This window comes from Sebastes fasciatus, chromosome 3, assembly GCF_043250625.1.
Source record: "Sebastes fasciatus isolate fSebFas1 chromosome 3, fSebFas1.pri, whole genome shotgun sequence".
Classification (NCBI taxonomy): domain Eukaryota; kingdom Metazoa; phylum Chordata; class Actinopteri; order Perciformes; family Sebastidae; genus Sebastes; species Sebastes fasciatus.
In genome coordinates, this window is record NC_133797.1 from 37,245,033 (window position 1) to 37,272,308 (window position 27,276).

The 27,276-nt window shown below is 38.2% G+C and overlaps 1 protein-coding gene across 3 annotated transcripts; it reads left to right on the forward strand.

Annotated features, from left to right (window-relative positions):
- Window positions 1-626: 626 nt before the first annotated feature.
- LOC141764973 (solute carrier family 24 member 2) lies at window positions 627-26,629 on the forward strand. Of its 3 annotated transcripts, none has more exons than XM_074630723.1 (11): window positions 627-709; window positions 5,341-6,458; window positions 18,678-18,713; window positions 19,062-19,182; window positions 19,878-19,964; window positions 20,357-20,395; window positions 20,521-20,600; window positions 20,773-20,910; window positions 21,697-21,786; window positions 22,911-23,077; window positions 23,174-26,629. In XM_074630723.1, exons 2-11 carry the CDS (start codon window positions 5,556-5,558, stop codon window positions 23,421-23,423), a joined length of 1,911 nt encoding a protein of 636 aa, XP_074486824.1. In that variant the 5' UTR covers window positions 627-709; window positions 5,341-5,555; the 3' UTR covers window positions 23,424-26,629. The 3 variants fall into 3 exon arrangements, with proteins under 3 accessions (XP_074486824.1, XP_074486827.1, XP_074486826.1); XM_074630726.1 differs by having other exon boundaries at window positions 19,062-19,173; XM_074630725.1 differs by lacking the exon at window positions 627-709 and adding an exon at window positions 2,058-2,277.
- The last annotated feature ends 647 nt before the right edge of the window (window positions 26,630-27,276 follow it).

Genomic DNA, 27,276 nt, shown 5'->3' on the forward strand with positions numbered 1-27,276 from the left:
GAAGTAGGGGGGTAGGAAGCAGGGAGGGGGCCACTGGCCCCCCACTTTACGCCCCTGGTATGATGTCAAGGCTGGTGTGATCCCTTAGTTTCACTCTCATAAATCTACATCTTCACAATAACGTTTCTGTTAGTTTCTATTGTTAAATTCAAAACTCTTAATCAAACATTTCTATTTCTGATCTGCCAGTGGAGATGGATTATTTATCTCTATTTAACACTACACTTGTCCAATCTTCTCCCTCTCTCTCTCTCTCTCTCTCTCACACACACACACACACACACACACACACACACACACACACACACACACACACACACACACACACACACACACACACATACACACACACACATTGCTCAATCAAAATTTAGTTTTTAATTTAGATTTAATTTCAACTTTTAGAAATGATTTTGTTTAATATTATTTATTGTCGTTATTTTATTAAATATTTGTAAACATGGCTTATTTGGTCAAATACAGAGTGAGAGTTTATCATATTATATCTATATAGTCTCATATATAGTCTCATGTCCTGAGACCCACTGGGTTCACATTAGCATGTGTCAGTAGGCTTTATTGTTGTGCCACAAATTAAAGGATTCAGAGCAGGTGTTGCATCCAAAGCCAATTACAGACATGCAGGAAGTGGAGGACAGACGGCACGGTGATGTCACCTCCAACAACTGGCTGTTTATGACTGAAACAGGTAGTGCAATCTTTACATTCTCTTCTGCAATGTTGCAAAGTTTAGAAGTTTGTATTTGCAAGAAAACTGTACTGCATTAGAACTTGAAGGAAGTACCAAAATATAGTTAGTCAGTAGAAAGTGCAAATTCAATCATAAAGAAAATGTTCACAACAGATTAACATTTCTCATTCCTTCAAGCAAATTGCACGTGTTTTGTCACATTGTGTGCAAAAGAGTTAGTACAATTGTCTACAATTTGCACAATAACCACTTGCACGTCTTGATGATCAAAACTGATGAGTTGATTCTCAGTGAAATTGTATTCCCAACTTCTAAATATTCTTTCATAGTTTGAATCATCACATGCAAAATAGTCCATTCAATTATCAAAAATCTGTCAGACAAACATGTCTATTCCATAAATATCTATGACGAGGAGGTACAATTATTTGTCTTTTTACTGAACCTAAGCAGGTACTTTCATTGTTGCAGGGTTGTTGTTTTTTGGCATGGATGTCATCTTGTGGTACATTTTCTGTTCACAGTATATGACTTTATATGAAAGATCAAAGGTGAATTTTCTGTTTATAATACATGTAACACATTGCTACACAAATACATTTACCATATACACACGTACATATCCTGTTTCTGTGTACTACAGTGTTGCATTTTCCCAGTAAACCTTGATCTACTGTTGAAATGGGAATCTAAACAGCTCAGTTCAAAACACAGATTTGTATATATGAAATATTTCCAGGGTTGACTGTCATAGTGAAAAAACATCTAAACATTTTGACCAGTACGGCTCACACCATGACAAAACAACTTTCCATTCTGGTGGCCAATTAACTGACACAATAACTAGGCTTTTGAAGCATGAATGAAGTGTTTTGGGTGAGTTACTACCTTTTGCAGACGTGCAATAGAGTTGTGACGTCCCATCAAACAGCTGTCACAATTGCACTCACAGTATACAGAAAGTTAAAACTGTTTTAGAAAATGAGCCAAAGCGATTGAGGAAAAACTGTAAATACATGCAGAAATCATGCTGCATGCAATTCATATGCTGCAGGCGTGGTACGTCACAGAGTAATAGGGATAGTTTTCAAGGACTTTGTGCACAGCTCTATGATCTGATAGCACAGTAGGCTTCAGCCCCATCAAGCTGTAAGCTCGTTGTGTAAGACCCATTTGCTTGGGTGTGGGGATGTAAAGAAATGATACATGAGGTGGGAACAGGAGGAGGTGGAGAGAGGTCTGACGGTGGACAGTGATAGATGACACTGATCCTTGTTCTAGGACAAGGAGGGGAAAGGTAGATGTACTGGATAGAACAGGGACGGAGGGGGAGGAACATTGAGAGGGAGGGAGGAGTCCTTGGTCTCTGGGCTTCTGACCTGGCGTCTTGGAGCTCCACCTCGGCTGAGGGACGAAAATATCACTGAGGATTTACTGTTGGGTCCTTCAGACTGAACTCTGAGCTCTCTGGACTTTTCTCCTTTGGGATTCAATTGAGTGGAATATTCATTCAGAGACCTGCTGGAGTCCTTCCTGCTGAACGGGAGAAGTGTGGTATGAGAAAGGTATATATATATATATATATAATTGTGTACTTTGTGTGTGTGTGTGTGTGTGCAGCTGTAGTGTGTCTTTGCTCTGATGTCCTAATAGAGTCCATCTTGATTCTTAAATGCTGCTTTCAACGCATAAATTGGTTTTGAAAATCAATGTTTTACTGGAGTAAATTGGTGTTTCATAGCAGATTAAGAATGGGCATTGTTCAGGAAGTTCAGCAGATGAAGTTTCAACCTTGCAGCTTTTAGTTGTTTCAGTATTAAATAGTGTGCATCAGTTCTTATTTGTGACTCAAATGCACTTAATGATTTTGTTGGCATCTGCTTTTTGACTCTTTGTGCAGCGGCATCAGTGTGCATGGCCTGAGGCTAATCTAAGTATATCTTCTCAGGGATTAAATAGCTCCCTAATGAGCTTTCACTAATGTCCAAGCTTCGCTCAAAGGGGAGATTGCACTGCAGGTTCTCAGCACAATGCCAAGAAGGCCACAGCACTTAATCAGAATAGCTGCTATTAATAAACTGTTCAGTACAGACAGACAGTCAGACAGTCCTTCCAGCTGCAAGGAAATCAAAAGATTTCAGATCCAATAATATGTTATATATTTCTGTTAAGTTTACATTAACATATCAGTCACTTAAATTAATAACTTGCCCCGCAATTCTTATTCATCTGAGCCTTGAAAAATAACCTACATGAAGTTTAATCCTGGAATCTGTCAGCAGTAGGCCCAAATATAAATTTCACAGTACAGCTGGGCAATAATTAAATATGATAATTCATCGTCTTTCAATCTACATACATACTAACTCAAAATTCTCAGAAAATCTGATGTGAAATATTTTGAGGGAATATTATTTGTTATTTTGTTATTATGTTATTATTTTGTTTTTACATCACACTTGACATTACCACTCAGTTCAATGCGATTAACAAACAGTGTATGGAAATATTTATCTTTTTGGTAACATTTCATTTTACAGGTCTGAAAATTTCATGATAATTAGGTGATAATTAGCAAGTAACCAATTTGAAATTTCTTTGGAATTACTGCCAAATTACCCCAATATTTACCTCAAAATTGATCAAAAATGACTTTATTATAAACATTATTTAATAATTATATTCCGGTATTTCCCAATAGCTGGACATTTATTTAATACATTTCCAGGAAAAGAATACAAAGTTAATTGATATGCTTTATTTCCATGTCTGCTGATATATAGATAATAATGAGCAAATAACTTATTTGAAATTTCTTTAAAAAACTCCCTGAATCAGGACATCAGCTACCAGGTTACATTTGTGTAGACAATAAGTCACACAAAGGGGAGATTTGTACCTGATCAGAAGTGTCTTCTATTAGTTTTCCACCTCTGATGAAGAGCATTATATGCTATTTTAGCATATAATTATTAAATCATGTTTATAATAAAGTATTTTTTGATAAATTGTTAGGTAAATATTGGGGTAATTTGGCATTAATTCAAAAGAAATTTAAAATAGGTTACTTGCTAATTATCACCTAATGACCATGAAATTTGCAGACCTGTAAAATGAAGTGTTACCATTTTCTTCTCTCTATACTTTCATTTGAAACTGTTATATTAATTTTGCACTAAAGTTCTTAATTAAATGAGAAAATACTTTTCATATGTCAAGCATTTAATTCACACAGGAGTATACAACATATACAATAGGCTTTACCATGTAGCTATTGGATGTCGACTATGTACTTATTGAATTAACAGAAAACATGCTATGTTATGATATATATAGATATTGAGATATGAAATGACCTACTGTATATCGGTATAGAAGATTTGTGGCAGCCCTACCTCACAGTTCACATAAGCTCAGTAGCATAATATTGAGCCATTCTTTCAAATTCAACAAATATCATTGGGTTATTATTACTGATGCAAACTTTTATCTGCAAAGAAACAAGTAACTATAGCTGTGGTGTAAAGAAGATAAAGTAAAAGGTGTATTGGAGCAGTCGTAGAAAGCAGCAGAAAATTGAAACGTGAGTACCAAACAAGGCCTGTAAATGGATGGATATCAGGAGAATGAAGACAACATATTCATAATCATTAAGAAACTTATCTTTATGTATTCTCTTCTAATTTTATACACAGACTTAAAGCTGAAGTAGGTAGAAATGGAGCAAAGCTATCACACAAAGCCAGGGTTAATACCACAGTATGAAACTTTTTCACATGGCAATCTTTACTGCAACATTATGGAAACAAATGTCACCTCAGCAGCATGGTTTGGCCATTTACAAAAACAATAACACCGGTGTCCTGACATTAATCCTCTGAGGGTTAAGCAAGGCCAAAAACATACAGCTCTTAAAGCTGAAGCAGGTAGAAATGGAGCAAATATGATTAAAAATAGTTATTTTCACTCACACAGTCACTTTATCCTGACAGTAGAGCATGAGACAGGTAATCTGAAAAGAATCATGTGTCCTCCAGTGCTCCTAATGGCATCTGCCAGATTTCACAGACTGGAGGACAACAACCAATTAGAGCTGATCTGGAGCCTTGCCTTCTCTGAGCAGCTGTCAATCACTCGCAAACTCCGATCAAACGGTCAAACTAGGCAGCGCTGATCAAATATGAATCAATATTCTGTTACTGTAATGCCTATTTCTCTCCTCAAATGTCTTCAGAAACATCTTGTAGTGAACTGTTTAGCTGTAAAATGAGAAAGCTTGTGACCCGGCAGCCATGTTGAGATCAAGTTGAGGAAATACCAAGCACCGCCCACCAGCCAGAGCACAGCCAATAGAAACGCTCTCTGTCTCTGAAATGACCTGTGATTGGCCAAAGTCCCCTGGCTAGATTTTTTTAAAGCCTGAAAACAGAGCCATGAGGAGGAGCAGAAGTCTAGTTCTCTCTCAGAACACTTGAATTACAATATGCTGAAAGGTTATTATGGATTTTTTGCCCAATGACGCCAAAAACATTCTGCCTACTGCAGGTTTAACGGTTATTGTTTTAATATTTTGTTCTAATCTGCTAATCTTTGCAATAAAACCATCACTTTTTTTGTCTGTCTTGCAGTGAGTAATATGGGGAAGCCTTTGAATGGGCTAGATCCTGGAATCAGACTGCAGGGCTTCCATTGTGTTTAGACCGGGAAGCAGCATGCAAACAAATCGGTGAACCGCCGCGGCCTGTCAAACCCCCACCCTCGTAGCCACCGGCACCGCCAACCCAACTTCGGGGGGGATTCCAAACACTTCCCCTCTGCCTGACAACCTGCGCCAAAACAAACCATGGATTTCCTGCTACCCATAAGAAGACGCGCCAACGAGGAGCCTCTTCTGGGCCCTCACAGCAGCTGCTCCAGGCACCACTTCCATTGCGTCAAAAGAAAGCTGCGGCCCGGACGGATTCTGGGTTTCCTCATCAGCATGGTGGCGGTCTGCACATTCTGTTCATGGAGTGCCTTGTCGCTGGTCACAACGGTGGCCAAGGAGCTGGAATCGTCCGCTGAGGGCTCAGCAGAGGAGGCGGTGCCCCAAAGAACTCTTCTGCAGTACCACAACCTCTCAGCCGCGCGAGAGGACACGCCGGTGGCCATGAGATCATCTGGTGCAGAGAATCACGGGGACTACCCAACGGACTACTTCAGCGTGGAGGACAGGCGTGAGGGCTATGTGATTTTTCATATGTTTGGCATGTTGTACATGTTCATAGCCTTAGCCATCGTCTGCGATGAGTTCTTTGTTCCTGCGCTCACGGTCATCACGGAGAAGCTGCAGATATCTGATGATGTAGCAGGAGCCACCTTCATGGCGGCAGGTGGCTCAGCCCCAGAGCTCTTCACTTCCGTCATCGGAGTCTTCGTCTCCCACAGTAACGTGGGTATCGGCACCATCGTGGGCTCCGCCGTCTTCAACATCCTGTTTGTGATCGGGATGTGCGCCCTGTTCTCCAAAGAGGTGCTGCACCTCACCTGGTGGCCTCTGTTCAGAGACGTCTCGTTCTATATCATCGGCTTGCTCATGCTCATCTATTTCTTTCTGGATAACCAAATCACGTTTGGGGAGAGTCTGGGCCTGCTGTCGTGCTACACCTGCTACGTGACGTTCATGAAGTTCAATGCCAAAGTAGAATTCGTCATCAAGACCCTCCTGGGCAGCAACGTGGTGGAGGAGCTGGAGACTGCACCAAAGGTGAGCCTGACTCCACCCACCCATCTATCCATCCATCCACCCATCCACTCACCCATCCACTCATCCATCCATCCATCCATCCATCCATCCATCCATCCATCCATCCATCCATCCATCCATCCATCCATCCATCCATCCATCCATCCATTATCCATCCATCCATCCATCCATCCATCCATCCATCCATCCATCCATCCATCCATCCATCCATCCATCCATCCATCCATCCATCCATCCATCCATCCATCCATCCATCCATCTATCCATCCACTCATCCATCCATCCATCCATCTATCCATCATCTCATCCATCCATCCACCCATCAACCCATCCACCCATCCATCCACTCATCTATCTATCTATCTATCTATCTATCTATCTATCTATCTATCTATCTATCTATCTATCTATCTATCTATCTATCTATCTATCTATCTATCTATCTATCTATCTATCTATCTATCTATCTATCTATCTATCTATCTATCAATCCATCCATTCATCACTCTGTTAACCCATCCATTCATCCATCCATCTTCCCCTATTCCTTCTCTTTACCCACTCTCCTCCTGTCACTTTATGCTTTCACCCCATCTTGGGTGCCAGCAGCTGATCCATCCATCCATCCATTCATCCATCTACTCATACATTTAACCCGATGTTCTCCATCCTCTAAAGGGGTTTATGACATTTCTCTGAAGGAAACCTGTTTTTTTGGTCAGCGTCTCTCGGCTGAAATCTGTCGATGACTGATCTGAGAACAGCGTTACGTAGTTCACACTGAATCACAGAGTGAACCCGTCACAGCTCCTGACCCCGACAGTAGTTTAGTGTTCCTGTTCTGGGAAGCAGAGAGGGTGTTGAACAGACAGCAATCTGTCAAGCAGCCAAACCCTCTTGACTTCTCCTCTGGAGGGATATAAAGATTTGTCTTAACCCGCCACCTGCTCGGACGGCGCCAGACGCAGAACCCGACCGCGGCCTCTCGGTGCTGACTAAGTCTAAGGAACAGGCCTCGCTACTTTTAGTAATCACGTCCAGACCGAGCTCTCAGAATAGGACTGATGTAACACAGCTGGTCCACAACATGTCCCCACTTCAACTGCATTAAAATGCAAAAGACATTTTATGTTACAATACTTAAGAAAGTTAAAGAATACATTTACTTGTCGTGGATTTAATTTAATGTATTTCATAATAGGGTATTGATTTTCAGTGTTATTCTCATCTACCATCATGTTTAGTGGAGACTGTCAATTCACCTCTGAGAGTTTGTTTACTGTCACACTGATATTAATAATAATAATAATTAATTTAATTTATATAGCACACTTTAAAATACAGCAAAATCTAAACAATTGGTAAAACAATCACAATGTTAAGAAAATTTGCACAAGAAACATGCGATTAAAAGCGTCAAAATAGGAAGAATAAAATTAAAGACAAATTATAATCTGACATAAGTTAAAAGCAACTAAAATTACTATAAAAATAACAGATAACTTTTGATGCTATTGAACATTTAAGTCGTATAAGCCCTACATGTGGTCCGAACTACAAAGGCCTGAAATTATAAAAATCTATTTCCCAATTTAGAAATGACTTCATTATAGCGACAAGGGAAGCAGTTTTTTTTTACATATATAGCCAGTCATCAGAAATAACAATGCAAAATCTCACATACTCATACATAGTTTTATTTTTATTTATTTATTTATTTGGTAGGGACAGATACAAAATACATAGACAAATTGAAAACAGCTATCCGATCTAGTGTATAATAGTGTCCAATGCCAATTTGTAACACCCGTCCCTAGAAGAGCTTTTATGGAACTAGGAGAGTGACGTAAAATAAAAAAAGAAGGTTTTGACAGGAGATACAATAAAGGTCACATTTAAAAAACATGACTTTAAAGGTGCTACAGTATATGTAACTTTTAGAAAGTCCTTGTTATTAATGACACCGGTGGCCGTTAAGTGAACTGCAGTCAGCATCCTGTTGTTCGCACTCCGTAGGTGCGAGCGATCATCCTGGGCATCGGGCAAAACAGTGACGTGACATTTCAATCATTTATCACCGTTATTATCCATAATGTCCAATCTCCATGATACTAACTAGCTTACCATTTGCAAATTACTTCATCAGCTAACGTTACGAAGCAAAACCGTCCCGAGTCCTTTACATAGAAATCAGTCCACAGGCTGTTATAGGCAACCGAGAAAATCGGGGAAGGTCTCAGTTTTTAAGTTACATTACAATCTGTTCACACATTGGCAATACAAAGCGATTAATACATGTAAATTGTTACATATTGTACATTTTAAAGCTAGCCATGAATACAGATATTAAGCTAGGAGTAAGTACAGTATATACCCTGAATATTGCATACAGATAATGACATTTTGAGATGGTTGACGTCTGAGAGCATCCTATATGATGAAAACTGAAAGCAACTGAATGAAATCAGAAACCAGAAATCCTTGCAGCATCTCTTCATCAGCACGCTCTCCCTCCTCCTCGTCTCTGTCCTGACATTGGTAAAAAAGTGGTCTCTTGACTCTGGAGGAAGGACGGAACTCTGAGTGTCCTCTTCATCACATCATCCAACAGATCTAAACATAGTTGCAGAGCATCTGGTCACAATGTTAGGAGGCATGAGAACGCGTTGTGAGTTGTTTATCGTATTAGTGTTTTTTTTTTTGTTCCTCTGGAAGGCTCTTTCACAGTGTGACTCATACTCACAGTATGTTGATGTCACAATCACTAAACCAATCACTTCATGTCAGCCGGAGGAGGCTGATGGGAAAGTGTGATTTTTTTTTTAGATTAGCTCGGAGTTCTCTTTGTGCTGCTTGCTGTACGGATGCACCGATACCGGATCGGATATCGGGCCGATACTTATTCAAATAGCTGGATCGGATATCGGTAACAACAGGGCCGATCTATTCAATTCAGTTTTATGTTTATATACTATATACATTTTATACTGGAATTTTAATTCCGGTTTAAGTTTTGACCAATTTGTCGCTACAATAAAAACGGTTTACATTTGTTAATTTTTAATATTTTTTTGCCAAGTTGTTAGTGTACGATTAATTATTTTAATAATAAATAACAATTCACAAAATTTCTGTTATGTTATTTATATATTTATTTGTTACATTTAGTTTTTACAAAGTTAGGAAAGCAATGTTTAAATCAAGTCTGTTGTCGCCTTACACATAAAAGAATGAGCCCAGTCACTTCCACACAGTGATGTAGCTGATTAATTAAACACTGGTATTGGATCGGTACTCTGTATCAGCCGATACCCAAAGCCCAGTTATCGCTATCGGTATCGGGATTGAAAAAGTCGGATCGGTGCATCCCTAGCTTGCGGCAGATTCAAGACACAAAGGGGGGGATGATGATGCAAAAGGTTCAACTCACACACTTAACAAACACACAAAGAGACTATTTTGTTTTTCACGTTTGTCTTTTTCTGTCTGTGTGTGCAGAAGGAGTCAGATCTGTTGCTCTCTGATGTTCAAATCTCATACGACACTCAGGTGACAATTTACTAAAACTACTAACAGTAGGCTGATCTTAGAGCAGCTGGCCCCGTAGCCTAGACCGACATCACCCATCACTAGTTCTTCAGGGGCGTATACAAAGCACTGCTGCATATCATCTGGCTTCTGTTTGATTTGAAACATTAATTACAAATTATGTCAACACTTTATTTTACAGGTTTGCAAATTTCATAGTAATTAGGTGATAATTAGCAAATAACCTATATGAAATTTCTTTGGAATTACTGCCAAATTACCCCAATATTTACCTCAAAATTTAGCGATAAATTACTTTATTATAAACATTATTTAATAATTATTTTCCGCTATGTCCAAGCAGGTGGTAATTCATTTAATAATATAATAATACATTTAATTTATTAATAATTAATTTATTACAAACATTATTTGATAATTATATTCCACTATTTACCCAATAGCCGGTAATTTATTTAATACATTTCCAGGAAAAGAATACAAAATTAATTGATATGCTTTATTTACAATGTCTGCTGATAAATAGATAATAATTAACAAATATCCTATTTGAAATTTCTTTAAAAAACTCCCTGAATCAGGACATCAGCTACCAGGTTAGATTTTTGTAGACAATAAGTCACCCATGGTGAGATTTGTGCCTGATCAGAAGTGTCTTCTATTAGTTTTGGTTTTCCACCTCCGATGAAGAGCAGCCGCTTCTCAAGCTTAAGGACCCTATTTTAACCATTATATGCTTTTTTAACATATAATTATTGAATATTGTTTATAATAAAGTAATTTTCGATCAATTCTGAGGTAAATATTGGGGTTATTTAGCTCAGTCAATACTTTATATAATTTGCAAAGAGATGCACCCTCTCAGTGTATGAAGTAGTGCTATGATGTTGGATGTTACATTTATCACTGTGATAAATGCAGATCCCACTAAAAGTACACTTTTTGTCATTTTTATTATTATTCCAAACTGCAAAAAAGTACACTTTTTTTACTCCGATTCTATGCATATGGTGGTGTGTTCTTTATACTAGAGTTTTCCTAAAATTACATTTAAAATAATTGCAATATATGGCCTTGCTTACAGATTCACAATACTCGCAATACATCGAATCGTAACCCCTGTATCGTGATACGTATCGTATCACCACTACACAGCCTTATTACTGTATGTAGGCTACTTTTTTCTTTCCATTATAGACCATTTCTTTCCATAGATATATTGTCAGTAAAATGTAAACATAAAAACACACTGTTAAGATACAATAGTGGTTGAAAACACTTCTGGGAAGGAGGCGACTATTTGTGGTAGTGATTCAGGTCAGGACAAGTTCTCATGTTTTAGGGACCAGATGAGCTCATGATCACCAGGCTCCTCCTCTCCTTTCAATGCTTAGGTAACTGTAAACAAGAAGAACAAAAAAACAGCATTACTTGCTTTTATTTAGGTTTTTTTTTGTAGAGCTATGAGCTATTTTTTTCAGCATAGCAAACACTTATAGTATATAAAATAAATATATATTGTTTTGCCCCTGTCCCATTCACCAAGAGTGGCAATAAGATGTTTTTCCCAGGCTCCTATCATCTGGACTATGTTTAAATATCTTATCCACTTTTGTATATTTCATGTTCTTTTTGTTCTGAACCTGTGAGCACATTTATATATGTGTGTGCTCATCATTGTTGTTACAGAAGCTCTGTTTGACATTGGTGCCCTTCTGGGAATCAGCTGTTCTTCAGGCTGCCTCACCTCAGCCCAAGAACAGCTTTTCTCCATTCTGTCGTCCGGCGCTTGATGCCCAACTGCCTTGCCCTCATGTGTCGGATAGCTGCTCAATAATCCCCCGGGGTTAATGCTCTCCAATCCCATTAGGGCCCGCTAATAATAGTCAGATGCTCCCTGGAAGGAGCAAGAATCAGCAGATCACTGATCACTGCTCCTTCCTCAGCCTGAGGTCATGCTCACAACTGTGGTGTGGTTTTTTTTGTATTTTATTTTGAGCATAGTTTCATTGGATGTTTCAGGTGGTTTTGCACACAGTGTATACAGTGTCTATGTATGTATAGAGGGAGAGAGAGAGAAGATGTGATGGTTTTCTTGCTGATGGCACTAAAGACGACAATCCCCTCTGATCCCCTTATCAACTGCTTACCTGCGGTGACGACAGCAAACACACAGCCCGGCACACTGTCGCTTAGTCTCTGCACAGCTCTAACGAAATGTTCAAATATCACCCTGCAATCATTAATATCAGATCAAAATGCAGCAGTGTTGTGCATCTGCAACTCTGAAGGTTTCTTGGCATGTATAGAGAATGAAAATGTACTTATCAATAGTTATTACTCATCATATGTTACTAGTTATAGTTCTATTGTTGCCCGTAAGTGAAGGTTTTTAATATTCATGACTGCAATGTTTAATGTAATTATCCAACAGCTGAAATAATAAAACCTTTATTTAACAATAGTGATAGTGACTTCATACAGTCCAGGAGGTTCTGTTCTGGGGTCAGCACGAAGTTTAACTGATTGATTTTACCCTTTCACAGCCGGTCTAACTTTCTGATCATTGTGATCATGAACTGTTGAGGTGTTTTGTTGAGCACTTAATGCTTACTGACTGCTGCGGCATTTCTCCATGATATTGCAGTTAAAATGAGCAGTTGTGTCGCTGAAAATGATTTAAAAATTGAAAAAAAGAAGATGGTTGGTGTTTTTGCTGACAGATGTGAGTGAAAGAGAATTGTCTGACAACACGGTGACCTGTGAAGGTTGCTGTGGGACTTCACACGCAGGCTTGAAAAGTACAGGTCTAAAAGTGGTGATTAATCCTTGCTAAATCCCACAGCTTGGGGACACTGGAGAGGGACAGAGAGAGAGAGAGAGAGAGAGAGAGAAAGAGAGGGGGTAGAGCGGGTCGTGCTTTAACTGCAAGGTTAGCGGTTCAATCCCCAGCCCCTACCGTCTGCATGTCCTTGAGTGAGACACTGAACCCCAAGTTGCTTCACGGGTGCTTTTACAGCAGCTCACTGCTCCTAAATGCTTAGGATGGGTTAAATGCAGAGGTCAAATGTCATATGTACCTATATGTATGTATATATATATCAAAACTCCCAGGTCTCTGGTAGAGGACCCGAGTTTGAGGAAGACACAGATACCACCCCACAAGGGTGGGAGGGAGATTTTATATAAACAGTACAGTACCTTGTTTTCTGTCATTGTTGATAGTTGTCTGTTTCCATATACGTATGTGTCCATGTCTACTCTTGAGCATTTTTTGTCATTGTTGTTGTCTCTTTATTTGTTTATATGTCGTTAGGGTGGCCAGCTTATTCGCCCCTGCTTTTTTTATTTAAGTAATATGGTTTGACTTAGATTATGATTATTATTAGTATTATCATTTTCCTTTTCTTCATTGGCTATTAATTTGAAATAAAAATAGTAAATTTAGTCCTCTGAAGGTGGTGGCGGGCCCCCCAAAAAAAGAAAAATGAAATAATGTTTAAGTTTAGCAGAGAGAGAGAGCGAGGGAGGATATCGGAATAGTGTGGACCTTTTGAAAAGGGTGATCTGATTGTGTCCCAGTGATGACAGTGTCCCAACCTGGCTCTCAGGGGCCATGACAAATAGGGAGACACACCGTGGTGACGTTAAAATCAATTAATTAATTTAACAAAAAGAGGTTGAAATATGCAAAACAAATGATCAAAAAGGTATGGAAGGTGTGAATATCAGTAGTATCAGTAGTGTAAGGTGTGCATGGAGGGTGTAAATGTATAAAACAAGCAAAAGATTAACCGAGGAGAACCTGAGGCTGCCACATGGCCGGCGATGATGTATGCGGGGAAAGAGAGAGAGAATCAGTCATCAAGTTTTATAGTCTGGGAACACCGGGCCCAAGTGTTCCCAGAAGGCCCGGATGGCAGGTTAACAGAAACCCGACTATATAAGCGACAGCAGTGATGATGATAATTGGGATGAAGGGTGTAAATCTGTAGGATTTAGGATAGGATGAGACCGCTGAACTGGAACAGCAGCTCAGTCAAAAGTGACAACAATAATTTAAGCTTCACCTTCAGGTATCAAACAGCTCTGCTATAACACGAACAAACCCTGCAGGAACTCTTTACTTCCTAAGAGAGTACAGGGCTACAACTAACGATTAGTTTCATTGTCGACTAATCTGTTGATTATATTCTCGATTTATTGATTAGTTCTCTGGTCTATGAAATGTCAGAAAATGGTGAAAAATCTGTGTTTAGTCCACAACTTGAAGATATTCAGTTAACTGTCATAGAGGAGTAAAGAAACTAAATTCACATTCAAGAAGCTGTTACTGCACAAATGGGTTAATACAGGTTAATATAATATACCAAAAATATGTGGTTTTCATCACAGATGGATATCCAGTCAAACATAATTTCCTCATTATGTATGTGTCTCAAATCTTTTGAGTTGTGATGTTTAATCAGAGATAGACGTGAGAACCAGCTTCTGTTTTATTCTTTGGTCTTAAATTCGACTTCAGGTCATGTTAAAAATTACCTGCAGGGCTCGTAGAGGAGGTTTCTGTTCCTCCTCTGATTGTACCATTTCTTTTTTCTTTTTTACAATTACTGTCTGTAACTAACGATTATTTTCATTGCCGATTAATCTGTCGATATTTTCTCGATTAATCGATTAGTTGTTTGGTCTATAAATTGTCAGTCTTGTCCACAACTCGAAGATATTCAGTTTACCGTCACAGAGGAAGAAAGAAACCAGAAAATATTCACAGTTAAGAAGCTGGAATCAGAGATTTTTTAAAACTTTTTTTCCTTAAAAAATGACTCAAACCGATGAATCGATTATCAAAATATTTGGTTAATTAATTTAATAGTTATTTTTCGTTGCAGCTCTAATAGATAGTCTTATTTATTTTAGTTTGGATCACTATCATCCAAATTTACCCCGAAGAGAAATAGATTTAAAGAATTTAAATTTTCAGCTGTTAAAAATGACCTTTTTAAGTCAGTGACAAGAGATGTCCTCTATAAATCAATGAGCTAGATCTGAGCAAAACTTTATACATTTGTGCTTGCTTTCATCTATATATCTGTAAATGTATTATTATATCTATAAATAGAAATGGTTGTATATTACCAAACATTGTTTACACATATCTTAAAATAATGTTATCTGAGCGTAAATATCACTCTTGATTATCTTATTCTGTAACCGTTTTCTTCAGGTCCGGCTAATTTAGCAGCTACAGGTTACTGTATTGTGCACTGTATTTGGAGGATGATCGAGTTTTTGGTTTAAATTGCTTCACTTGAATTAATTTGAGACAGATTTTGGTGATCAGTCGTCGTTGATTCATGCAGGAAAGCCGAGGAGAGTTTTAACCTCACAACCACATCGGAGCGGAGATGAGAGCCGAGTGACGTAGGGGTAAAAAGGTGACAAAGATTTGCAGCTTTTTTTAATAAAGTTTAAGCACGTCATGCAATATACAAACATGTTACAAAATACAGCAATTATCTAAGTATACTGTGGTACGATTGGTACAATTTAAAATCCAGTTTTAGGTAGGTCAGGTTATATGGGTTTAGTCATCCAGCAGCTCTCAGGAGACATGTGAGCTCTAACCTACATGACCTAACGCCCAGCTGGCCTCTGCTCTTTGAGCTGCTCAGCAATCACATGGACAATACAGACAGGTGTCCAGCACGTCTTCTGTTATGTTAACTTTAAATTAAATATGTTTCTATTCGTTTTGTTTAATACAAATATTACAATAAATAAAACAACAACATGAAATACCTCCATCGTCAGTGGCAAGAAACCCGCTTTGAGATCATTGGTCACACGGCTGAATGGAAATCATGAACAGCATCTAAACGGTTAACACAACTGAAGTAAATAAAGACCAGCTCAAACAAAAATCTGGATTGGACAAATATGTGACAACTATAGAAGTGAATCCCCATTTAAAAACAAAAAGAAACGCCGACTTTAGCCTCGCTTTAGCTGCCGTAACAGCAGCAGGTGTCTTGTCAGATGCAAGCTAAAAGGATTATCTGCTCAAACTGGGGCCTGCATCATGAAAGCGTGTCAACAACAAAAACCCTCCACCACCTCTCTGCTTGGTGTCGGTGATGGTCTGTGTTTTTCAAAGAGTCAGGTCAGGACTTAGGAGGAAGTTGTTGGCTGTCTTTGTGGGACACTTGTACTCTATAATATGAATTAGAAAGTGTAGAAAAAGACGTTACCTCAGCTGTGAGATGTAATTGTTTGTGTAAGATAACTCTATATCTATATATAACTCTCTGTATATTTTTGGCATCATTGAGCAAAAATTCCATAATAATCTTTCAGCATAATGTAATTAAAGTGTTCTGAGAGAAAACTAGACTTCTGCACCTCCTCATGGATCTGTTTTCAGACCTTAAAAAATCTGTGACGGGAGACTTTGACCAATCACAGGTCATTTCAGAGACAGAGAGCGTTCCTATTGGCTGTGCTCCGGCTGGTGGGCGGTGCTTGGTATTTCCTCAACTTGATCTCAACATGACTGCCGGGTCACAAACTTTCTCATTTTACAGCTAAACAGTACACTACAAGATGTTTCTGAAAACATTTGAGGAGAGAAATAGGCATTACAGTAACAGAATATTGATTCATATTTGATCAGCGCTGCCTAGTTTGACCGTTTGATCGGAGTTCGCGAGTGATTGACAGCTGCTCAGAGACGGCAGCTGGACGGCAAACTCCAGATCAGCTCTGACTGCTTGTTTTCCTCCAGTCTGTGAAATCTTGCAGATGCCGTTAGGAGCACCGGAGGACACAGAGGAACATGATTTTTTTCAGGTTACCTGTGTCATGCACTACAGTCAGGATATAGTGACCGTCTAAGCAACTCCCTATGATTTCTAAACTGACCCATCCATCATTTTTCCTTCATTTCTAACGACAACACAAATAAATGCCTTTCCTCGGTTCTTTGCTTTATTCTTGCCCAGCCTTCATGTAGCGAACTTGCATCTAATTCATCCCGTCTAAACAATCAATAAAAGCTTTTTTTATTGAGCTTATCTTTAGATCAGTATGATAAATGTCACAGTGTGATGCAACCCACCTCTACTGGAAGGCTGCAGACACCATGATAGTTGATATAGTGGATAGTTTGTGTGGTGAAAAAGACTCGCGTGGTGAATGATTCAAAAGTTAACAAATAATAATTGATAAATTCATAAAATGACAACAGTTTGTGCAAACCTCCTTGATAAACTTGTAGTCTGTACCAGACAACACGTCTCCAAATCCCTGATTCCCACACCGCCGTGCTGTCTATGCCCTCTGAAGAAATGGGGTTGAGATTAGTGTGTGACTTCTCCTCCTGTCTCTCCTTTGTGTTGGAACAAGACCCAAAACCTAACCCCAAATCCCTTAAGGGAGTGTGTGTGTGTATGTGTGTGTTCTCCAGTCGAAGTGTGCTATATAGATACAGTACATTAGCTGTAAAGGTTGAAGATTGAGGCTGTTCTTCTTAAAAGAGTAAAAAAAAACTCTATCATTGCTTCAGTCGTGTGTTTTAATTGTTCATTCATTGTTTACTGAGCGTCAGGTGAGTAAAGGGGTTGAACTCAGGTTGAATATTAGCTTAACACTTCTGGGTTCATAATAATAATAATAACAATAACTTTAGTTATATAGTACCTTTCAAAACAAGGTTACAAAGTGCTTTACAATAAAAACATGATAAAAGTAATTAACATCCAGAAACTTAAGATCTAAACAAGATACAATTATATAAATACTGTAGTTACGACAATGCACCATCAGTTGAGAAAAAGCCATAATATAAAAGTGAGTCTTAAGAAGAGATTAAAAGGAAGATACTAAATTGGCCTGCCTGAGATCCTCAGGTAGGGAGTTGAGGGGCCCGGACGTCAAAAAGCCCAGTCACCTTTGTTGGTGAAACATTAGTATAGGGCCCCGCAGGAGGATCTCAAGCAGTGATCGGGCTCACAAGAGTCAGCAAATCACCAATATAGGCTGCAGCGAGACTATTCAAAGCTTTAAAAACAAGCAGTGAAATCGTAAAAATCAATTCTAAAACTCACAGGTAACCAGTGAAGGACAGCGAGGATTGGTGTGATGTGGTCGCTTCTCTTAGTCCGAGTTAAAAGCCTGGCGGCAGCGTTTTGTATCGGCTGCTGTCTTTGGATGTTCTGCCTGCTGATATCAGAATAAAGTGCATTGCAATAATCAAGTCTGGAGGAGATAAAAGCATGAATGACCTTTTCTAAGTCTGCAGAGGAAAGGAATGATCTGATCTTGGTCACCTGAGCATCAAATGACAGATCGGAATCAAAAATAACACCTAGGTTTCGGGCCTCTTTCTGAACATTATTAGACCAGGCACCCAGACCAGAGGAGAGATTCTGAATACTGCTATAGTGCCGGGGCTACATGGGGAAATTATAACTATTTCTGATTTGGAGTCATTCAGCTGCAGGACATTTTTGGACATCCAATTTTTGATTTCGGTAAGACAGTACAACATACAGGACACATTGGTGGTACCAGGCTTTCCAAGGATATACATGTTTGTGTTACTGTCTCCACATCCTGCTTATATATAGGAAAACATATATTATATTGCTTTCTCTCTGTGTGTTTTTAAAGATAAATGCACCTGGAGAGGATGAGAACAAGCTGACGGTGAGTTTGTTTTGTGTGTCTGTGTGTGTAACTTGTACTAGTACAGGTCATGTTATGAGATGGTTATGAAAGTGGTTTATGTGCCTGCATATATTTACAGTATATTATATTTATGTATTCTACATGTACCCTAGAGAGATATTTGAGCAACAGTGGAGACATGACATTCAAACAACTGCTCATCAGAGTGTTTGTTTTTCTCCACCTATCTTATTTCACTGTGCTTTTAGGAGTTTTTATGAATAGATAAACATTATGAATGAAGTCAAATACAAGTAAATACACATTATTTATTTTTGCATCCATATAAAAATGTCTGTATTTGTGTTGTTGTTGTTGTTGTTATAGGCCAAACCGAGGCTGCAGAGGGAAGGCAGCTGTGCTTCTCTACACAACTCACTGATGAGAAACAGCATCTTCCAGCTCATGATTCACACCCTCGATCCGCTCAGTGACGAAGGTATGGGTGGTAAGGAAAAAAAATGCACAACACCACACAAACATACACTCACTCAAACGCAACAAGATCTTTCATAGATTAGATTCAACTTTATTGTCATTGCACATAGTACAAGTACAACGAAATGCAGTTTTGCATCTAACCAGAGTGCAAACTAGTAACGTGCTGATTAACACAATGCATACATATATATTTATATATATAAATGAGGATATATGTGTGTATGTACATATACATATATACAGGTTGTAGTTAAGGTGCAAAGCATAGATATGTGTTATATTGTGATGAATAAGAGCTTAACTATAAGTTGCATACTGATGAGAAATAGAGTATTATAAAGAATAAATGGTATATACAGGTGGAGTTATATTTATATCTATACACAGAGAGGTTATGTACATAGAGCTATATGCAATACAAGATATAACGTTAAGATCGAGTGAAATAAGCACAAACTATGAAACAGAGGAAGCCCTGTGGACATGAATTAAACGAAAAGAGAGATAGAAGTGTTTTGTTGAGGTAACATTTTTCAAGATCAAGGTTTCCTCTTTCCACTTCTTGTTATTTCCTTACCTCTTTCCTATATAAAGTAGTCCTAGCACAGTGGGAAAGCATGTTTTGCATTGCACAGAGCATAATAATGAATCCCAAATATTCAGCAGACCCTGCCACACTGCCTGAATCTCATTTTGTTTCAGGACGTTTCAAAGAGAAGGCTTCAATCCTTCACAAAATGGCCAAGCAGAAGTGTAAAGACGAGGCTTCCAATACGGCCAACGGCGTCGGTGAGTAACAGCGATGCGTGAAACTATTCGTCCCACTGATGGATCAAGTGACAAATCAATTAGCAAATCATTAATCGAAGGAGAACTGTGGCTATTGATAGATGAACGGTGAAAACAATACATGAAGTAATCAACAATTTGTTGATCAGAAATGATGCTAGATTTTTGATTTTCTCTTATTTTCAAATGTATGTTATCTAAGTTATCCCTTAAATTCCTCCTCATGATTGCATAAATACACATCTGTGATATCTTTCATAAAATTGACTGATTTGTCACTTAATCTGTCATTTGATCAATTCATTATTAACTGGCATGCATGTGATGCTGTGTTACACTTGTGGGGACGACCTCGGAAAAAATTAACAAGTATATTTTGTTTCTCAACATAGGACCCCTCTCCCAGGCACAACCTCCAAGAAATGCAAATGGTACAGTTCCAGCTCTTCTCTTAACGTCATTAAACGCCATTTTTTCACTTCAAATCAATACTGTTCTTAAGTGAACAACTTCCTTAAACTCTGTTCTTAATCTTGCTTCTCTTTCTTTCCTCCAGCTGATAAAAACATCCCCAACAGTTCAAATGTTGAGGTGGAAGTCACACCACCCATGAACGGTGTTGCAGGAGGAGAAGAGGTATGGCGTTTATCTTTCAGCATTCCTCCAAGTTCACATGTTAAACCTGGTTTATCAGCACTACCAGCTCTACCTTTAAGTAGAAGAAGCAGCGGTCTAAATATTATTTATAAATGAATGTTTATGTAAATATAAAATACCGTTGATGTAAAGTAATGAACTCCTTCTTCAGGGTGGTGACGAAGAGGAAGATGAAGACCAGCCTCTGAGCCTGGCCTGGCCAGACACCAACAGGAAACGGATCACCTACCTCGCCATTATGCCCATCGTCTTTCCCCTGTGGCTCACACTGCCCGACGTCAGGAGAGAGGTGACAACACACACACGCACACACGCACACACACACACACACACACATACACAAACACAGAAAAGCATGTTTTATGTGTACAAACTAGCAACTCAGAATTATAATCAGTGGTCAACCTCCGGGTCAGAGAAGTGAAGCCAACGCTGAAGTTCTTTAAACCTGCATTCTCTCTAACAGCCAGCAGGGGGCGACTCCTCTGGTTGCAAAAAGAAGTCTGATTGTATAGAAGTCTATGAGAAAATGAGCCTACTTCTTACTTGATTTATTACGTCAGTAAACATTGTAAACATGAGTTTATGGTCTCCGTCGTTAGTTTCAAGTCTTCTTCAATACAGCATGATGTTCATTTAGTAAATTATGGTCCCATTTAGAGTCAAATAGACCATAAAGCAGGGGGTGATTTTGGTTATAACACAATGCAATCAATGCTATGTTTTTTTTTTTAATCTTATATTCACATGACTACGTATTTACATACTTTATTGAATCTTTAAACTGCTGTTTTTACAATCATTTGTTGTATTTTGAAGCATGAGAAAACTTGGAATAATTATGATTACGTATGTTTCTAGTTTAGTTAATTTACTCCGTGACCATGCTCAATAATTTTGGGATTAAAATGGGATGTTTTGTTTTTTTGGGCAGTACACTTGGATAATACTGTATTAAATGTTGCCCTTGAGTGTCGGGTATATCAGGGTCTTGAGTGGGCCAGAGATCGATCGATCGAGTGGTTGGGTGACTGTGTGGTAGATAAACTAAATGTTGTCTTCATTGTTGTTTCAGAGCTCAGCGAGGTTCTTCCCCGTCACTTTCCTCGGCGCCATCAGTTGGATCGCTTTCTTCTCCTACCTGATGGTGTGGTGGGCTCACCAGGTACTTTGCACACACACACACACACTTTGTCACAGACTCTATTGTCTGTTCTGTTTCTATTTCTGAGGCCTTTCTTATGAGTCAGTGCAGCAGTCAGGGTGTTGAATGTGTGACCACGGCAGCTAATCCCAACTAAGCTGCCTTGATCCACGGCCAGATCAACCTGTAACGCTCTATTTAAGCAGCGCAAATGCAGACAGGCCTGAAGCAGCAGGTCATGTGTGCAAGGTCACTGATAAGTGCTGGTCTCATAAGTGCAGAGCGCTGTGAGCTATAGGTGAGGTGCGTTATAGGTGGAGTGATGGTGTGTGGTGATCATTATCGTCTCAGCCTGTCTCATTACTGGTCTCATAAACTGCTGCGTAACTCTTCATTTTACAGTTCCGCTAATTTCATGGTAAATAGGTGATAATTGGCAAGTAACCTATTTGAAATTTCTTTGGAATTACTGACAAATGACACCAATATTTACCTCAAAATATATCGAAAATTACTTTATTATAAACTAATAGAAGACGCTTCTGATCAGACACAAATCTCACCATTGTGACTTATTGTCTATACAAATGTAACCTGGTAGCTGATGTCATGATTCAGGGAGTTTTTAAAGAAATTCAAATGAGTTATTTACGAATTATTATCTATTTATCAGCAGACATAGAAATAAAGCATATCAATTAACTTTGTATTCTTTTCCTGGAAATGGATTAAATGTTGAGATCAGTTGAGGAAATACCAAGCACCGTCCACCAGCCGGAGCAAACTTTCTCATTTTACAGCTAAATAGTTCACTACAAGATGTTTTTGAAAACATTTGAGGAGAGAAATAGGCATTACAGTAACAGAATATTGATTCATATTTGATCAGCACTGCCTAGTTTGACTGTTTGATCGGAGTTCGCGAGTTATTGACAGCTGCCTCTGTTGAATGAACAGCCAGTAGGAACTCTATCTAGATTTTTTAAAGCCTGAAAACAGAGCCATGAGGAGGTGCAGAAGTCTGGTTTTCTCTCAGAACACTTGAATTACAATATGCTGAAAGGTTATTATGGGATTTTTTTACCCAATGATGCCAAAAAATATCCAGCCTACTGAAGCTTTAAGCAACTTATTCTTCCTTTCAGGTTGGAGAAACGTTCTTCATCACAGAGGAGATAATGGGTCTGACCATATTAGCAGCTGGCACTTCGATCCCCGATCTGATCACCAGCGTGATTGTAGCACGAAAAGGCCTCGGTGACATGGCCGTGTCCAGCTCTGTGGGCTCCAACATCTTTGATATCACTGTGGGGTGAGTCCAGCGACAACAGTGACAAAACACACGGTGTAACGTCCATTTTTATTTGTCTTATAACGTAAACATCTCTGTTGTGCTTCCTCCCTGCAGTCTGCCGTTCCCCTGGCTCATTTACAACATCCTCAACGACTTCAGGCCGGTACAGGTGAGCAGCAACGGCCTGTTCTGCGCCATCGTCCTCCTCTTCCTCATGCTCCTCTTCGTCATCAGCTCCATCGCGGCTTGCAACTGGAGAATGAGCAAGTTTCTGGGCCTTTTCATGTTCCTGCTCTACTTCTTCTTCCTCATCGTCAGCGTCATGCTGGAGGACAAAGTCATCAATTGCCCCGTCACCGTCTGAGAGAGAGCGACTCCCGCTGGACGTCAGAAAGCAGAAATCAAGCACAAAGGAGTGGAAAAACATGCTCGCACAGACATAAACTGTCTCTTATCTGTCTCACTTACATACACAGCAGAAGACTGCACACACACACACACACACACACTCACTCAAGTGAAAGGTGAAGAAAACACACACACACACACACACACACAGACACACACACATGCAGGTTGTGAATGCCAGTTAGGCAGACTGACTTAAATCAACGCTGCAGATTCAGACCGGTGCTTCACAGCCGTCCAGCAGCCAGCATACAAGTCATTTATGGACTTTATGCCACCCCAATAGGAGACACTCCTCTATTTGTACCATGTGACTACTTTCAGTAGCCGCTATTGGTTGAAAACTGATGGACAAGTTATGTGAACGCCACCTGGGATGGAAATTTCAATGAAAGATCACCAGAGATTGTTTTTTTTTGTAACTAAAGGACCGTGTGGCAGTATACCTCCACTACTCATGCAGGCAGCCAAGTGAAGCGTATTAACTGAATATGGGGGCTTAAAAGAGACTTTTTTTGTTTGTTTTAAAGGGCAGCGAAGCACTGGAGAGATCATAAGTGTGATAGCTGCTGACTATACCTTTAGATTTGTTCATTCCACCTCCTGTATGGCTTTGCAATGTCATCGAAAGAGAAATATCCAGTATTCATAACTTGAGTATGTTCACATACAGTATATTTGAAACCCGGTCTCACAGGAAGGCGTATAAATACCACGACATCACACGGACATTTTGAGTGTCATGAGTACGCATTTGAGCCTTTTCGCGTGTCATTTGTACGCCACGCAAACGTCCGCAGTTGGGTTTAAGCAAAAAAACTACTAACTTAGGTTCAGGCAAGAAAACAACTCAGTTAGGATACGGAAAAACATCATGGTTGGGCTTCAAATAAGTACGTAAATTAAGTTAAACACGTACAGAAATAACGTAACAGTGTTACGTTCCCCCCGTTCTCCCTAGATCCCGGACGAGCCCCCAATTGTTACATTCCCCCTGACTAGGGTCCAGGGGATGGAGGGAGAGACAATAAATGTTTACCCAGGAAACAGAGAGACTGGCCACGGATGGGTGTAAACAAAATTATTCAATTTATTAACAAAAATGAAAAGCGTACAAAGACCAAACTTAAATCTACTTTCTACAAACAAACTTTCTAAAACAAAACAACGGTCTCAAACACGGGTCACCTGATTGTTGTTTGTTGGGCCAATCCACCTCCCCACCTGCCCACCATATTTTTCACTTTTTATTCTACATCACAACACTTATATGTGTTTACATTGCAGTCAGTACAGGACACATGGTGTACAAATGACAGGCAGAAATAAAAAATGGCGTACTTATTGCACATTATCGTGGCATTTATACGCCTTTCCGTGCAAACGGGCTGATTTAAGGACATATTTGGCAGAAATGGTTATTTTACATCCCATTCATGAGAATATGATGATAGATAATATAAACATAGTGCATACACAGATAGAATGGAACTATCTTGTTTTGGGTTTTTCATATAAGAAGCTTGTGAGCATGACTTTTTCTATTCTGTCTGCCTTTACATGCACCACTTTAGCAAGAGATTATTTCAGTATACCGACTAAAACTGGATGATTTTATGCACGATAATGTCAGTCAGTGTCACATTTCCCTAGTAGTGGAAGTGTTGGACTAAAGATTAGTGTTCTCCATTGTATTTTACCTGATAAACTCAAGTGTTTTTTTGTTTTTTTCAATTATGTATTTGTAAAAAGGAGTGGTCAATATCAACAGGTATCACCTGGTTTGTCATGTTTTGATGTAAAACAACTCATGTACTGTATAACATATTGCGCCGTTATGTTGACACACTACGTTCTTGTGTTCAGTGTGTGACACAGAGGCTTAGAATAAACTTATTATAAGAAACATCAAGTAGGCCCATATCTTTTATTGTAAAACAAAACACTGTGGCAAAGATTCAGTTTGTGACATTTATGTATTTGGGCTATTTTTTCCCCTCTTTAATTCCTCTCTAGTAGATCTACAGTGAAATAACGTTGTGAAAAAAGCACTTCACATCACTAGGGTGCTGCTGTAGTAATAAATTGACAATAGGTTTCCATCAACTGATCTAATGTGAATATTCTAAAGAAGTTGCAAAAAAAGATTAAACAATTAAAGAATAATACAATAAAGAAGTGTCGGTAAGACTTCATTTTACAGGTCCGTAAATTTTATGGTAATTAGGTGATAATTAGCAAGTAACCTATTTGAATTTTTTTTAGAATTACTGCCAAATTACCCCAATATTTAATTCAAAATTGATCAAAAATTACTTTATTATAAACATAAAGAAAAAATAAAGGTGCTGAATAACATCCTCCTCTGCTTTTATGTTAAAAGGTTACAGTACAACCTCGTATCAACGCAAAAAGAATAAATGCAAATGACGGTGCACTAATTAAACATTTCTAGAAATTTTAAATATTTTTGTTTCACAAGAACACTCAATTTTACTCAGGGAAAAAATTGTGTTTCTTTCAGTTTGTAGATAAATGGATCTGATTTTCCTGCTTAAATTGACATGGCAGTATCAGTTTAACACTTCCAAAGGGTTAAATGTCATATGTTTGTGTTAACAAAAATCATTTTTTTTATTTGTATGTTTTCATAAATTGCAACATTTCTTTTTGTCCAAATGAAAACAATACCATAAAATTGACCCCAACCGTTCCCTACATCTTGCAAAGTTAAAAAAAAAAGTGTTTTATTGTGTGTTTATGTGTATAAAAGACTGTAATTTAAGACTGTAAATAAGCTCCTGTGTGTAATCATAGTCAGCACACATAGTTTAACCTCAACACAACTTCTATCCTCCCGACTTAGACTATATCCATAGAGCATCACCTGTAAATCTTTCTTGCTTTGATGGATCATGTGAATGTGAGAAATGTGTGTGTGAATGAGTGCATTTAGAAATATCTATAAGAAATTCATCCATGGCCAGTTGGAATACCACGACAAATGGTAAAATGCTTTTATATTTCCCCTATAAGTATGGAATCATATTCATGTACTACTTGAATTGTGTATTATACTGTAAAAAAAAACAAAAAAAAAACATATATCATTCAACTATGTATAAAGTGTTATATGATCAAATAAATGAAACCTCAAATTTTCATTGTTGGTGTTTGGAGTTGATGGTAACTTTTGGGTAGGTTTAGAAACTTATTTAATTTTAAATAAAAATGTTGGTAACACTTCATTTTACAGGTCCACAAATATCATAGTAATTAGGTGATAATTAGCAAGTAACCTATTTGAAATTTCTTTGGAATTACTGCCAAATTACCCCAATATTTACCTCAAAATTTATCAAATATTACTTTATTATAAACATTATTTAATAATTATATTCCGCTATTTCCCAATAGCTGGTCATTTATTTAACACATTTCCAGGAAAAGAATAAAAAGTTAATTGATATGCTTTATTTCCATGTCTGCTGATAAATAGATAATAATATTAATATTATTATTATTATTATTATTATTATTATTATTATTATTATTATTAATAATAATAATAATAATGATAATAATAATAATAATAATAATAATAATAATAATAATATATGTGTCTATTATATATACAATATATAATAATGGCCATATTTTAACCATTAAATGAAATTTTAGCATATAATTATTAAATAATGTTTATAATAAAGTAATTTTCGATACATTTTGAGGTAAATATTGGGGTAATTTGGCGAAAACATTTCAAATACGTTACTTGCTAATTATCACCTAATTACCATGAAATT

Coding starts and splice junctions, on each gene's coding strand:
- LOC141764973 (XM_074630723.1), top strand. CDS start 5,556: ATGGATTTCCTGCTACCCATAAGAAGACGCGCCAACGAGGAGCCTCTT. Junction 18,714..19,061: donor AGGATGAGAACAAGCTGACG/GTGAGTTTGTTT, acceptor TTGTTGTTATAG/GCCAAACCGAGGCTGCAGAG. Junction 20,911..21,696: donor TGCCCGACGTCAGGAGAGAG/GTGACAACACAC, acceptor TTGTTGTTTCAG/AGCTCAGCGAGGTTCTTCCC.